We start from the raw sequence: 16,085 nt of genomic DNA, 5'->3' as shown, positions 1-16,085 counted from the left end.
TGCAGCCTTCAAGCAACAAGGGCATTTTCTCTAAAAATTACAGAGAAATTAATGCTGGAGTTCGATTCTCCTTCAGGATCCCTGCCATTAAAATTGTCTTGGACTCCTCTGGATGTCATTGAAATAGAAATAAAATTTGTAGCTACTTACAATATGCTGCTTTTCACAGAGTAAAAGATGCAACAAAGGCATTCATTTTACAGAATTTTAATTTTTTTTTTTTTCTTTTTGAGATGGAGTTTTGCTCTTGTCATCCAGGCTGGAGTGCAATGGCGTGATCTTGGCTCACTGCAACCCCCGCCTCCCAGGTTCAAGCAATTCTCCTGCCTCAGCCTCCCAAGTTGCTGGCACTACAGGCAACCATCATCACACCCAGCTAATTTTTGTATTTTTAGTAGAGACGGGGTTTCACCATATTGGCCAGGCTGGTCTCAAACTCCTGACCTCAAGTGATCTGCCTTCCTTTCATTGGGCAGCACAAATTCAAAGAATAACTGATGATAAAATGCAAGGCTGATTAAGAGTCAAATGCCTGGTATAGAAAAATAAGTAGCCTTTTGCAGGAGAACTCAGAAGTGGGAGACATCCCTCTGCGGTAAAACACTCAGAGGAGGGTTCCCGGATGATGATAATACAGACGGAAAGGAGAAGGAAGGACTGCTGCCACGGGGAAGTTATATGGCACACACAGGAAGGAGGACTAGCAGGGGCTGAGGTACTGTGATTTGATGCTGGTAAAGAGACAAGTGTAGGGACCTGGGATGTAGATTTTATGAGATGTATTGGGGAAGAGGAGTCAAAGCAAAAAAAAACAAATTGCAAAGGAAGAGTCTAAAAGACTTGGTACCTAGCTCCACAAAGCAAAGCAGAGGAGAAAGTGAAGTGAAAACTCACTATGTTTACATTGAGCATCAGCTTAGTGAGGCTATGCAGGTGACAGACTGCCCAGTGGAGGACAGTATAGGAGAGGATGAGGCAGAGCCCTACTCAGCTTCTGTGCACAGCAATGGGAGAAAACTGGGATCAGAAGAAGATAGAGGGGGCCAGGGGAGGTGGCTCATGCCTGTAATCCCAGCACTTTGGAGGCCTAGGTGGACGGATCACTCACCTGAGGTCAGGAGTTCCAGACCAGCCTGGCCAACATGGTAAAACTCCGTCTCTACTAAAAATACAAATATTAGCCAGGTGTGGTGGCGGGTGCCTGTGATCCCAGCTACTCAGGAGGTTGAGGCAGGAGAATCACTTGAACCTGGGAGGCAGAAGTTGCAGTGAGCCGAGATTGCATTATCGCACTCCAGCTTAGGCAACAGAGCAAGACTCTGTCTCAAAACAAAACAAACAGACAAACAAACAAAAAAAAGAAGAAGGTAGGAGTCCATGCGGTAGGGTTTAGTAGGTCAGAGGCTAAATAGTTAAAGAGGTTTGCAGCTTCCCTTTCAAGAAGTTTGACAGTGAGAGGGGACACAGAAGGAGAAGGACATATAGGGCCAGATTTTCTCATCCAGCTACTGAAGTTAATCATTTTTGGTGCCTACGTCATGACAGATGGGGTAGCAATTATACATATTCAACAAATAAAATGTACTTCTCATTTCCATTTGTTTTAGTTTTTAGTAGGCACATTCATTTCTACCCATTTATGATATGCATTGTTTGACTTCAAGATTGACTATTTGTTAGAACCTGAATTATTTGGTGCAAATAGTGCAGACAGATAACTTCTAGCAAAATAAAAAAGTAATAAGGATTTCTAAACTTCTAACTGGTAAATAAACACTACGCAAAATTTCTGCTCTCTGAATGGACATTCCTACTGAGAACGAAGAAAGTACCCAGTGGTGGTTGAATTTATTTGCAGGAATATGCCCATTTCTTTCTGACCCACCGTGGCCCCTCTGCCCTTTCTCTCTCAAATCTGCTCAGGTCGGCTTCAGCAACCTCTTGTGGACCAAAGGCAGAAGTTCCAGTTCCCTACCATGTCAATCATATCCTGGCCCAAACCTACTTTTTCATAATTATTTTCCACAAATGTCAAACCTAATTCCACTTTTTCCAAACAATCTTGATTTTTTTTAACCTTGCAAATTGCCTTTGGAAGCTGGAATTCTCTCCTTTTCTTCCCAGCTTCCCACTCACTCAGCACATTCTTGCCTCACATCCTGGTGCACCCACATGGATCTGCTGATGAGAAATCCTGTCCATGAGTCTATTTATCTGTCTATCTACCTAGTCACGTCTATCACCTTTCTGTAAAGTGGGTCTTTTATAGCCCACCATTAAGGAGATGTGATCATTCCAATCTGGATTTTCTGTAGATAGACCTAATTCTCACCTTGACATTTTATTATCCCTAAGATTTCAGGTAAACAAAAGTTCATACAAATGTTTATGAAATCTGGTATCCAGGGAGACAGTCCATAACTTACACTAACATTTCAGTGGGGAATCTGGCCCGAATATTTTTCGAGAGCTATAAGTAAAATTATAACCCCCTGCAGAGAGAGTCAGTAAATTTTTAACTGTGCTCCTCTATCTATTGCTTACAATAGGCCTACAGTCTATGACTTACATATTTTTAAAAACATTTCTGACTGTTAGTTGGCGCTGCACTGAAAGTAAAATGAAGCCGCCTGTGGACGTGGTGAAGAGAGTGATGCACTGTGTGTGCCCCTAGGCAGTTAGTGCTTCCCCCGAAGACGTGCCCAGGTCCACTTTTCCTTCTGCTCATCCTGAAGGGCGCCTCTCCTATATACCTACACTCAGTGTGTGCATTCCAGTTTAATCACCTGAGAAGCTTGCACAGGATCAGAGAAAGAGAGAGAGGGAAAAAAAACAAAAACATAAAACAGAACTCCTGATATAAGGAGACCCAACTTTTCCCTGGGAAGAGTTACTTCTGCATTTGTAAATGTGCTATGACTGGAAGAGATAACAGAGTGCCTCCTGTGAGAATGCGCTGAGCAGCCTCACGTCACACTCACGTTCTTGAGAGGAGACCACGAGGCACAGACCACACAACTAGTGGAAGCAATAACATCCACGCCACCCTTAGAACACACACCCAGCACACTTGTCTCACTTGACCCCCATGGTTCCTGTATGGCAGCTGGGGTTAGCTCCAACTCACTGCTGGATAAAGAAACCTTTAAAAGAACTGAGAGATTTGCTCAGCGTCACAAAGGTCTTCAGGCTCCAAAAGCTAACATCTCTCTACTGTGTTACACGACTGTTTTTATGAATACAGAGGATTCTGCCGTTTTACTGTGGTTTTGTTTTGCTCTGGCATTGAAATATTCCAGGAGTCATTCAGTGAACATGAAGGGAATTCTGCCTCTCTGGAGATGGCTTTGCCGGATGCTAGAAGCAACAAATAACTTGCGGCTTTGGCTCTTTAGAAAAACAGATAATTTGCTGCCCACACATAAAACTGCATTGTGTGGAATAGTGTGATATGAGGATGGTGTAAGAAAAGAATAAGTATTATGGGGGGACTTCTGAATAAGTAATTGACACTGACTTAGAAGACTGGAAAAAAGTTTCTTCAAAAAGAAGAACGGAAATAAACAAGTGTGGTTGCAGGGTGTGAAAGAAAATTAAATCTTGGGACCTCAAACTCTTTAGGCCAAAGGGAAAAGTCAAGCTGGGAACTGGGTCTCGAAAACCTTCCTCCCCCTTTTCGGTTCCTAAATAAGGTGACTACAAGATGAAAAGCTACACACTTCCTCATATTTTTTCCCATAAAGATATTCCTAGTGAGCTGCAAGATCATGACTTCCAGGTGTTTCTGTTAAAATGTCACCATGGCAATGTAAATTGATAGCTTATCTTTATAGCTACAGTTACCCCCTTGCCCACCAGACACAAATGCGTATCTGCTTCCTCCACAAACCCATTCGTCTATGTTATCGTATGTAAAATCCAGTCAGATTCCCTGCCTTTTTCCTCTGCCCCATTCATCTGTGTCATCTTACGTAAAAAAATGCAGAATCACTGAGCCAGACAGAGGCATGAATGATTATCTTCCCCTATCCCCTGTTACATGAAAATTGTGTATTTCTCAATATCCTGCCCTTTCCCCTTTAAATGTGGAGCCCTCAAAATCATCTTCCGAGAAGGACATAGATCTGTCTCCCCAGCATGCATCCTTCCCTTTGGCAAATAAACCTCCTGAAATGATTGAGACTTGTCTCTTCACTTTTCCGGATTGACAAGGACATGGAAGGTCTGACAGAAGGGGGAGTTCAGGACAGGGGTGATATGTTCAAGCCACAGTATGTGTTTGCAGCAGGAGCCTGGGAACTTTGGAATATGGATTAAAAGACGAGTCTGAAAAGGCGAATGGGGACACGGCGTGGACAGCATCGACTCTGCCTGTCATACCCTGTGGGCTTCCAGTGATTTCTAAACAGGGCACAGCAGGACCAGATTTGGAACCCAGGTTAATGTATTGCATGAGGTTTTATTCCAGAGAAAGATTTTAACTAAGGAAAAATCTAGCACACTAGATTTTAACTAGGACTTTTAAATTTTGGAGGCAAAAATAAATAAATAAATAAAATAGATTCAAAGACTCATTTATTTTCATGCCAGACTCCCATGACTAGCTGGTCAGTGTAAATGTTGATGACTTTGGTGGACAACTTAACATGTGCAGTGTACATTGTGATGCTTCAAGTTCCAAAGCACATGCTATCTACAAGCGATGCCTACAGACATACGGCAAATAAACATGAAACATTGTCTGGGCTAAGAAATGAAGAGTCAGTGACTTACACAATTAGGGTAATGCAGGTACTCTCAAGACTTGGTGTATATTTCTCCAGAATGAATGACATTCATATTTATTTTGTTTCATATATCTATGGAACTGAACATTATATTTCATAAATGCTTATCACAGAGAGTAAGAGATGATGTTCAAACATCCTGAGCACTTTAGTTGTGTGGGCCTGAAGCAGGCTGAGGCCTCTGAGGACTTTACTGAGGACAGGGCCGAGGCCTTTTGTAGCAAAGCCTAGAGGAGCTGGGGCTGGGAGGCTCTTGGGATTCTCTGGGCAGTGAACATTTATCATCTGATGAAAATAATTCAACATTTTAACAACCATTGTGAACATACAAGCTGAATTGTAGCCCTGGATATGTGTCTTAAAAAAGTAAAGCTCTTATTACTTTCAACACAAATTTAAAAATATCTATGGAAAAACATTTTGAACTCTATTATTTCTCTGTTATATTCTTTGGGGCAGTAAACTGTAGACTATGCCATGGTCAAAAGTTAACTACAAGGATCCCCTGGAGAAGAATATGCCACCTTTACAACAGTAAAGAACATGATGGTCAACTCTGCAAGAACCTGGTTGGAATCTCATGAGCCTTTAAAAATTACCACTGAGTTGACTAGCAGGAGGGAACCCCTGAGACATTTCTTCAAAATTGCTGTGACAAAGAAAGGCCTTACAAACAGGTGAGTAAATGCCAACTCGACATAATTTGAGACAGTTTGAGGAAACCAGATTCTGCACGTGGACAAGAGGAAACTTGCCCAGGATCTAATCATCACAACTTTCAGTGGTTGCCACATTCATCCTTTGCTACGCTTGCTCCTCAGCCATTTTGGAACTCATCTCTGGATTCATTCTGAGCACTCCACTGAGACTCTGAGGCATTCGTGTTATCTTTCCACAAGGGGCATGGATCCCCAGGGAAGTCCAGCAGCTGCTGGAGTCAGGAAGTTACCCTCCTCAGCCTAGATTCCTTATTTCATTAAGCAACAGCTTCACCATTCAATTTGAGAAGCTTGATTCAGATCATTAAGAGAACAAGCAATGTAACCTGTGCCTTTGAAGGTTTCCTGGTTTCCCTACAGGTGTGATTGACCTGTGGTTTCCCTACACTCTCATGTAGGTAATTGCTTGGGGAGCAGTCACTGCAGCAGCTCACCAACCTGGTCACAGCACAGGCCAGCGGGGGAAAAGGCCAGACATCATGACTAGTTGGTCAATGTAAATCCTGAAGACTTTGGTGGACAACGTCCTAACATGTACAGCAGACACAATCATGCTTACCATTCCAGAGCACACCACTACCTACAAGAGGTACAGATGGATATTTAGCAAATAAATATGAAACACTGTCTGCAGATTTGGCCAACGATATTGCCTGCATGAGACAGAGAACATGAAGAATAAGAGCAGTTCAGGGCTGATACGCTGAAAATAAGAGCAGTTTAGGGCTGATATGCTGAAAGCCATAATAAGTTCTTCCTCCGCATCACAAAAATATAAATTGCAGGCCAGGCACGGTGGCTCAAGCCTGTAATCCTAGCACTTTGGGAGGCCAAGGCGGGCGGATCACGAGGTCCGGAGATCGAGACCATCCTGGCTAACACGGTGAAACCCCGTCTCTACTCAAAATACAAAAAATTAGCTGGGCGTGGTGGCGGCACCTGTAGTCCCAGCTACTCGGGAGGCTGAGGCAGGAGAATGGTGGGAACCCGGGAGGCGGACCTTATAGTGAGCCGAGATCCTGGCACTGCACTCCAGCCTGGGAGACAGAGCAAGACTCCGTCTCAAAAAGAAAAAATTATATATATATATAAATTGCAGGAAGACAATTTACCAAGGGAATGATAACCTACCTAAATGTTTATATTCTTCAAGCATAAAAACTTAAAATTTACCAGTCACTGCCAAGTATTAATCTGTTTTAAATAGCTGTGATTTACCGAATACCATTGTTGGCACCCAATTCTCCAATGTCAACCACATTTCGAAGTTTAGAGAAAGGAAGGATTTAAAGTGGTTTTATATATTACAGCAAACATTTGATGTGCATTAATATTTCAAACACACAACTTTAAAATAAATCAATACCTGAAAGCGCATTGAATTAAAATTCTGGCATAAACTCAAATGTTCATGTATTCCATTAGTGTGTGTGGGATTTTTGTTCGTTAATTTAACATCTCTGATGAATAATATTTCATATCTTTCTTCAGAAATTTATTCTCTTGTTTCATCATTAGTAAGAAATTACCCCCAATATCTACTCAAAATAATTACAACTAAAATTTAAGTGTATATTTCCTATCCTTACCAGATACCTAAAAGCTGTTCAGAATGAATTTTTACCTTTATGACTTCTTAATATACTGAGAGAAACAAAACAATCATGCCTGTTTTATCATCTTTGATGAAGGTCAATAGGGTGGGGCTAAGAAATTGTCATTACATGGCCAGCCCAAGAGGACTGACGTGGAGTACAATGGGCCAGGACAGTGGCCTGTCAGATTTCTGCTTGGAATAGGCCAGTCTGAGAAATAAAGCTGTGACTAAATTATAGCTATCCAAAAAAATTTCTCTTGTCATTAGGATTTTCATTTCACAAAAATAACTCACTGTCCACCACCCCCCAACTAAAACATGTTCTGATTGTCAGTAGTGGGAGCAGTATGACAAGTTGGTGGAGAAACAGAGCTGTGAAGACTGACGTGAAGCCAAGAGCACAGCAGCTTGTGCTCACGTCCTGGTTCTGCCATTTGCAAGCTGTGTGATAACAGCCACAGCCCCTCATCTCTCCATTTCCCACATGTGAGATGAAGCTTCTTTCCGTTCTGCCATCCAATAACCCCGTGACATCCAGGAGGGATTCTCCGGGTAATTTTGTCTGGCCCCATTTGCAAGCAAATTCTAAACACTTCGTCAGTTTCTAGAAGAGATTGTTCTGATCATCTTCTTTGAAAATGCTTTTTTACAGAAATATATAGACACGGTATTCTTTTTCACTAATGGTCATCCATGTGAATATGTAGCTTTGCAAATTCCTGAATTTCCTATAAATGAATCATATGGTTTATGGGGTTTTTTTTCTTTCATGAAATATTGTGAGAGTCATCTATGTTGTTACATGTAGAGGTAGTTTCCTTCCATGTTTGTTTAGAATTCCGTTGTACGCATCTACATTATTTATTAGTTCTGTGGTTAATGAACATGTAGGTGACTTGCAGTGGTTGACAATGGTACTTGCATCTCCTGTGGACGTTCTCTGTACCTGTTGTGCATAGCTACTCGTTTCTGTTGGACACATGCCTGAAATGATTCTTGGGTTCAGCTGGATGGTAAAACAGTTTTCTAAAATGGTCATCTCAATTTAGATTTCCACCAATAGTGCAAAAAAAAAAAAGTCATTGTTGTGTTCTTTACATTTTAAAATTTGGAATTTCAAGCTGTCTGTTTTAGTTGCTTTGGGCTGGGAAGGCATTGAGTATGAGGAAGGTCCCCAGTGTGGCGAGCTCCCTCCGGCTTCCCGGCCCTGGACAAAACCCTTGCCCCGCTTTCTTCCCTTTGATTAGAAATCCACCATGATTCTGCAAGGTGGACGTGATTATTTCTATTTTATAAAACAAGGTAGCAAGACACACAGGCAGAAGGGGTACCGGCTAATCACAAGTACTTAACGAAAAGTGCAGAGTAAGAGTCAGCCGCTTGGAACCCATAGATGGGCACTTTTTCCAAAGGGTTAAAAGCTCTGCCATTAAGACTCTGCAAGAATCTTTTGTTCTGAGAGAAATTAAAGTAGATATTTAGGAAAAGTGGTTATGTGTTTCTGATTTGAATGAGTTATATTATTAAAAACTATTTTCTCATAGAGGTTTAGTAGTTTTAAGAATTATTTAGAGGTTATAAGACATTTCACTAATTCATTTTGATTGAAAAAATACTTCATGCGTCCATACCTACCTAATAGTTCCCTCGAGTACAAGAGAGTAAGGGATGACCACTGCCATGGAAACAGGCAGGAGGCCCGCGTGGAGGTTTCGGGACGCTCTGCAGAGCAATAGTCTGTGGCGCCTTGAGGGGAATAGGAGCACTTGATTTCCTCCATTCCTTCCACTAAACGTAACTGAGCACAGACTAGGTTCAAGATAATGGTTGTGACTGTTTTTCACACTGTTTTAAAAGGAGAGGCAGCCAGGCATGCCACCAGAATCCAGGTAGGGTCCTAGAGAGAGCTCTGGAAACTGCATTTCAAATTGCAGAAAATGTGAACGTTGGAGAATGGGGAATGCATACGGGAGTTTTATCTAAATTAGAATAACCTGGGAACACGAGGCTTTCAATAACTCAAAATGCCTTTCTAATAACATGAAAATCTCCATTTGGTATAAAGTTCTTCATTTTAATTAAAAGGGAAAATCAATAGTTATAGGAAACTATAATCTAAAAACAAACTAATTATTTGTGTCAACACAAGTTTTATTGACACTGTCAGGGTTTCCCTTGATTTGTGAGATGAATGTTCCCTATATAAATTGGAATTTTATTACAAACACTTACTTTCAAAATGATTTATCAGTTACAAAAAATCAATGGGAATTTCATTTTGTGAAAATTGTAATTTTATAAATAGCCAAGTAAATGTATGTAAAACTGGAGCCCGACACTTCGATGGCGATTTAGTAGTAAGGGGGCCCTCATGGTTCAAGATTAATATATTTTCAAAAAATTTATCTTGTAGACACTGAAAACGTCTAGATGATGGATTGTGCTAACAAGGCACTTATTTAATTATAATTAATGATGGAGGCAACATATAAAGAATGGGCTCAATTTTCAGCTGATTTAAAGAAATAATGTGTCCTGCATAAATCTGTCCTTCAACCGGAGCCCAATATACACAGAAGATATTGCAAATATATTGTGGGTTTTTTTCCCTGCATTTTCTACTTCTTTTGTTCACAGTGCTATTTTAAAAGTGAATAGATTTTAAGAGTAGCAACTGTAGAACAGTTTTACTTGTCAATCAGCCTTACTACTGCTTCTGGCATGACTTGATTATATGATTGCAGAGGTGAAAGTCAAAGAAGAAAGTGTAAGACTCAGAGAATAAAGAATTTGGAGATGAAAGTTAAAAATATAGGGGAAGAGTAGAAAGAATATTTTATGTTGGTTGTCATTTATTTGACCAAGAAAAGCTTCAAGTTAAAAAGAATATATTATTTGTTTTTGAGAAGTTACACAATTCTGTCCAAGCATCACACGCTGGATAACAAAGCAGTTTCTCATAGAAACAGACCACCAGGGGGCTCAACTACAGCTTAGGAACCACAAAGGGTTTCCTAGGAATTCCAAATACTCAGCAATCATATCAATCCAAGTAACACTGATGGAATTTTCATGTTCTCACAAATGACCGTAAACGATAAAGGTGACTACAATAATGTTAAAAATATAAAATATATGCCAAGAATAGAAATGTATGTTCTTTTTAAAATGTTCTTCTCTGTTTTATATATACACACACACCACACACACACACACACACACATATACACACACATATATATACACACACACACATATATATCATATTTATGATTCAGGTTAAATATATCATATATATGATTCAGGTTGTTTGACAGAACATTTAGAAAGATAAGAAAATAACAAAATAATGTTTACATTAGGTAAGTTTTCACTAGTATTGCTGTTGTCTTATTAGTTCCCAAGTATCGATTGACTATGCTTTTTTTGTTGTTTTGCAATTTTTGTTGGCACAAGTAATATCAGGTTTTCCTTCTTTAATGTATTTAGTTGAGATAAAAAGTACAACACAATCTGGGCTTCCTGGTTTTCAATCTCAGTACAGACAAGAGGAAGACTCAGCTGAACAAATGTTTTCCCTGCGTGACAGAAGGTTTCCCATTTGCCCTCTGAAGGAACGAACTTGAGGATCTTACTTGCAAAAAATCAGGACAGCCCCGTGTGGAGGGGTGGCCACTGGACGGCTGGCAGGGACTCTGACAAGGGCCCATCTCATCCTAAGCCATTGTTCTGTCTCCAGCTTCTGGTGTCCTTAGGTTTGTTCTAGAATCGGCAAGAACAACCACGCTGGAGCTTCCATTCCTTGGTGATGGTTCTGCCCTCTGGAGTCAGAAAAATAATCGCGGTGCCTTTCTGCCTACTGGGCACCTGCGCCCTCTAAGCTCCCTCCCATCCTCCTTCCGATGGGTCTTGTCATCTTCCTGGCTGCTCTCTGGTCCTTCTCCTTCTTCAGAGGGTGGCGTCTAGTACTGAACCTAACCTTCCACAGGCGGCGCCTAAATGTGGTTATAAGCATGAAGCCCCCTGTTCAGTAAGGCCCATGTGCTAATGAAAAAAAGGTAACTTCATTGTACCTTTGGAGGTGAACATCAAACTCAGCCTTGAAATGTTTCCTAATACATTACTGTTAAGCCAGGCTTACCTCTCCTGATACCTTCACACCTTTTAACCGTTTTAGAATTAAATGCGAAATCTTTTACTCCTCTCTCCTTATATATACAATTAAAGTGTGTGTGTGTATATATATATGCATACACATATACATCTATATATAAATATATATTTATATATTTATTATATAAATCTAAATTTAATTATATATAATTATATATACTTTATATATAATTTAAGTATAAATGTTTATACTTAAATATATAATTAAGCATATATTATAATATATATAAATTATGTAATTATAATTTATACTTCTATAATATATAAAAGAATGAAGTGTATATAAGGTATATATAGTTTAATTCTAGAATTGTGTTGTTTATATAATTGTATACTCTCTATATAATACTTTTATTAATTTTGTATTTTTTAAACTTTCAAAGTCAAGGTCTGATCCATCTAAGTGATTGCTATTTTCAGCCAACCAATAAGTGTCTTATATCTACCATCTTGGAGCAGCTTCAAATTTGGTATTCCATTTTTAAACTTTCTTTCAATTACAGATACAAATCCCGAGTTCACTGATCAGGTTTGAGAAACATATACTTAGAAATTTTTCTTTAGTTCAATGCTGTTCAATTATTGAGAGCTCTAGGAAAAGATCAATTAACATTTTGAGACAAATCTGTAAATCAACCTAAGTAACTATATGATCAGTCCATTGGCGTTGTAAATATTGACTTATGGTTATGTTAAATCAGGGATGGGACGGATATATCCATAGATGTGGATCAGTGTAGAGGAAGCGCAGATAGAATTTACCTACCAGACCACATGGAGTCTTCCTCATTCACACCCACGCAGTCTCAGGATGAGCCCACCTCCCACCACCAATATGCCCATCCCACACTTCCTCCATTCTAACTGCAGCCAGAGTATATGGCCATCACAAGACAAAGGCAAATACAGACAGGTATGGAAAAGGAGGATCAGCCTGGCCTGGCCCCAAGTGAAGGGAAAGCACGTTAGTTTCACTCCAGTAAAATTTCAGGGCAGCTTCTTTGCAACCAAAGGAGATCAAGGTAAGAATGTCTGGCAACATCAGAAGGCATGGTGAGACGGAAAATGTTCCTGATGAAGTCTAAAATATGTTTTGAGGCTGGGTGCGGTGGCTCACGCCTGTAACCCTCAGCACTTTGGGGAGGCTGAGGCAGGCAGATCATCTGAGGTCAGGAGTTCAAGACCAGCCTGGCCAACATGGCGAAACCCCGTCTCTACTAAAAATACAAAATTAGCTGGGTGTAGTGGTGTGCACCTGTAATCCCAGCTACTCGGGAGGCTGAGACAGGAGAATCGCTTGAGCCCAGGAGGTGGAAGCTGCAGCGAGCCAAGATCACACAACTGCACTCCAGCCTGGGCAACAGAGCAAGACTCTGTCTACTGCCCCCCTCCCCCAACAACAACAACAACAAACATATTTCGTTGAAACTAATTTGCCCCTGGATTCTGAGGCAGGTGAGTTCTGTGTACATCATGTGCCCCAGGCATTGGGTGGCAAATAAAAACTGCTGGTTATGATGTGTGCTTCTCAGCACCCTCTGTATTTCATTCCTTGCAAATGACCCTTGTTTTTCTACTGGTCATCCTGAAGGAAACAATGAAAGCAAAATGGATTCCGGCCACTGCACTCCAGCCTGGGCGACAGAGCGAGACTCTGTCTCGGGAAAAAAAAAAAAAAAAAAACGTGTAAGATAAGCGATATTTAGACCAGTTTGTTGAAAAATTACTAGAATCTCCAGCAGGAGCTATAATGAGTTCCCTTGGTGTTCTGACTTTCATGGGAGTTATTTACAAACTACAAACTATCTCTCTGACCTACTAGCTTCTGGAGCACGGAGGACGCTGTCATTTCTCTGGCACTGCAGGGCTTGGTGTCCTCTCCTGCACGTGGCAGGTGTTCAGGGAATGCTGCCTTAATGGGGCCAATATTCTCATCATCACAACTGGGGAAAGCTTAGGCAGCTTGATTGGAAAGGTCTATCATTTTCAAGCACGGTCATGTTATTTTAATTTGGAAATCGAAGTGGAATGATTTTCAGTGGACTGCTTAATAAATTCAATAGTTTTTTTGCTGTATTAATAAGGATTACTCATTATTAGAAACATATAGGAAATGATACAATATGATCTACGTATAAACCTTAGAAACCAAAGAGAACAAGAACATTTCATTACCAAACTCCCTCCTCATGACTGTAGACTCCCCATTTTGCTCCGCTGCAAGAAATCCGGAATCTTTCTTTTTAAGGTTCACTATGTGTAAATCACTGCATCAGGCAATTATGCGGTGTGAAGGCCTTTTAGGATTAAAAGTGATATTACAATACTTTTTGTGCTTTTTCATGCAACCTATATGCTATAGCACTCTTAGCATGAAGATAAATGCAATAGCCAAACTGCTGTGGATATTTACAGATTAGGTGCATAACAATTAAAATAAATGATAATAAATGGCTATTGATTAAAACTTAGCAGTTGTTCCAGTGTAACAAGAAACTATACATGTCCTCTATACTGTGACAATGATATAGCTTTACTAATAAGTTGCCAGCTGTTGACTATGTGGTTTCCATAGATAACTGTGAATAAAGGAATTAGAAGCCATTTTCAAGCTATTTATCTATCTCACTTCTAAAATTTCATAGCTAGAAAGGATCAAAATTTATTACGCGCTTTTTTTTTTTTTCTGATAAGATGGAGCATCCTTACCTTGGAACTGAGCATTAAATCCTTTGCGTCGATGGTTGCTGTCAGAGGTGAAATGGAGTCGTAGCCAATTCTTGCTACTGATAACTGGAGAGGGGAGGTTCATGCCAGTTAGCCTAGAGAAGAGAAAGAGGAAAAAAAATCTCCCTTGTAAACCAACAGATCAAATGTCCTGTATCAAAATCACCTTAAACTCTGATTACTTAAATCCTTCATCTTGAGATGCTTAAAACAGAGGCCATGTATTAATTGACTTTGAACCTTAAAATGAGCAAGATAATTTCATCTTTTCCCAAATGTACATGCTAAATCCCTTGATGCAATGAATATTTTCAAAAAGTTTTGATACTTTGATTCTCCTTTATTAATGGTGAATGCACTAGAAGGTACTCTTTTGATCACTTAGTTCTTTTCATCAGGACCTTAATCACAATGAATCAGAAAAAAGAAAAAAAAAATAGGCAAATGATAAAATTCTGCCTTTTGTTATTTGAAGACTTAGTAGTTTTTTTTTGTTTGTTTTTTGTTTTTTTCTTGAGATGGAATCTCACTGTGTTGCCCAGGCTGGAGGGCAGTGGTACGATCTTGGCTCACTGCAACCTCCACCTCCTGGGTTCAAGCAATTCTCCTGCTTCAGCCTCGCGAGTAGCTGGGATTGCAGGCATGCACCATCATGCCTGGCTAATTTTTGCATTTTCAGTAGAGACAGAGTTTTGCCATCATGGCCAGGCTGGTCTCTAACTCCTGACCTCAGGTGATCCGCCTACCTCGGCCTCCCAAAGTGCTAGGATTACAAGCGTGAGCCACCGCACTTGGCCACAAGACAGGAATTCTATTTAACCCGAAGAAGACTCCAAAAAATTGTTTCTCATGCTTGGTAGCATCCTATATTCCCAGCATCCCATCTACAGGACTCACAACCTGGGCCATTCTTCCAAAGTAAAGAAGAGGACCATTTATGAGATTGATGACAAGAACTGCAGAAGAGATTTGCAAGGGAATAAAATTATGTTTTAGGAAAGCAGTGCATTAATCTTTTAAAAATAAGATGCAATCAATTTCTGGTTAAGCTGTTTAAAATATCCAGCTCCCTTTATAACGTGCAGTTTAGTTGTCAGAAACAATCATGTGTTTTATTTCTTACTATTGAAACCCTGGTGTGCTTACGAAGGAATAAAAACATTCTAAGATAGTGAAGCTCCTGCCTGTTAGAGGCGCAAGGGACACATTTAGTTTTTCCGTGGCACAAGCCTCACTGGATTAGGATGCTTCTGATACAGAATTGCGTGCTGGCTCGACTTTGCACCAGGTGAGGCACCAGAGGTGGATCATGCTTGTGAACCTCAGTTTTCCATTGTATACACTGGGCATGAAAATACCTATATCAGGGAGTGGAAAGAGATGATACGGATGCACATGTAAATGTACCTCAAGCACATTCTCCATGTGCTCTACAAGTGGTTATGCATTGAATGATTATTTCGCATCTTGGTAACCAAATCTATTTTCAAAATGATGCTTATCAGGGTGGATGATCTGTGAGGGTTTAACCAAATTGCCTCTAGCAGGAACTTGAAGAACTGTGGTGCTGTGTGTGGGTCTGCCTGGGAGCACCGCAGCTGCTTGGTAAAGCTGGGGATCTCATTTCCATGCAGAGGATTTGCTACGAAATGGGTCACCTGTGTAGAGAGCATTTCCCTACTTATTCTATTACATGCAGGAAGCAGCACCAGATGAAATACACAGTCAAGCTGTCCGATGTCAGGGTGCTCTATTCCAACTCTCAGGTTTAAAAATGTACAGGATCCACTTTAAGCTAAAAGCTAAACCTTGACTGTAACCAATTGCAACGGTGTTTATGCCCGTGTTTGAAATAATCTTCTGTAAGAGAAGTACACTGCTCAGATTTGCCTATTGGCTTGGATTTATGTAGTACTGGCTGGTGACAGCTGGACACAGCTGACTCCAAGGCACATTTAATCACCTTTTTCTTTGTTTTTCTGATGAGATTATGTTACAAATTCTATAGGCCACATACTTATTTGCCTAATACTAAGAATGTCTAAAAAACTAGATTCAAAAACCCCATAGTCTGTCCAGCTC

The 16,085-nt window shown here is 40.3% G+C and overlaps 1 protein-coding gene across 1 annotated transcript in view; it reads right to left on the bottom strand.

The window, feature by feature from the left end:
• Window positions 1–16,085, bottom strand: part of CSMD1 (CUB and Sushi multiple domains 1) — a 2,043,790-nt gene that overhangs the window by 785,486 nt on the left and 1,242,219 nt on the right. The window contains 1 exon segment of the mRNA XM_050802644.1: window positions 13,986–14,098. Coding sequence (XP_050658601.1) covers window positions 13,986–14,098 — 113 coding nt within the window.

The sequence above is a fragment of the Macaca thibetana genome, chromosome 8, assembly GCF_024542745.1.
Source record: "Macaca thibetana thibetana isolate TM-01 chromosome 8, ASM2454274v1, whole genome shotgun sequence".
NCBI classification, from domain to species: domain Eukaryota; kingdom Metazoa; phylum Chordata; class Mammalia; order Primates; family Cercopithecidae; genus Macaca; species Macaca thibetana.
The sequence above is the reverse complement of the archived record's forward strand: the minus strand, read 5'-3'. Positions and strand labels throughout refer to the sequence as shown.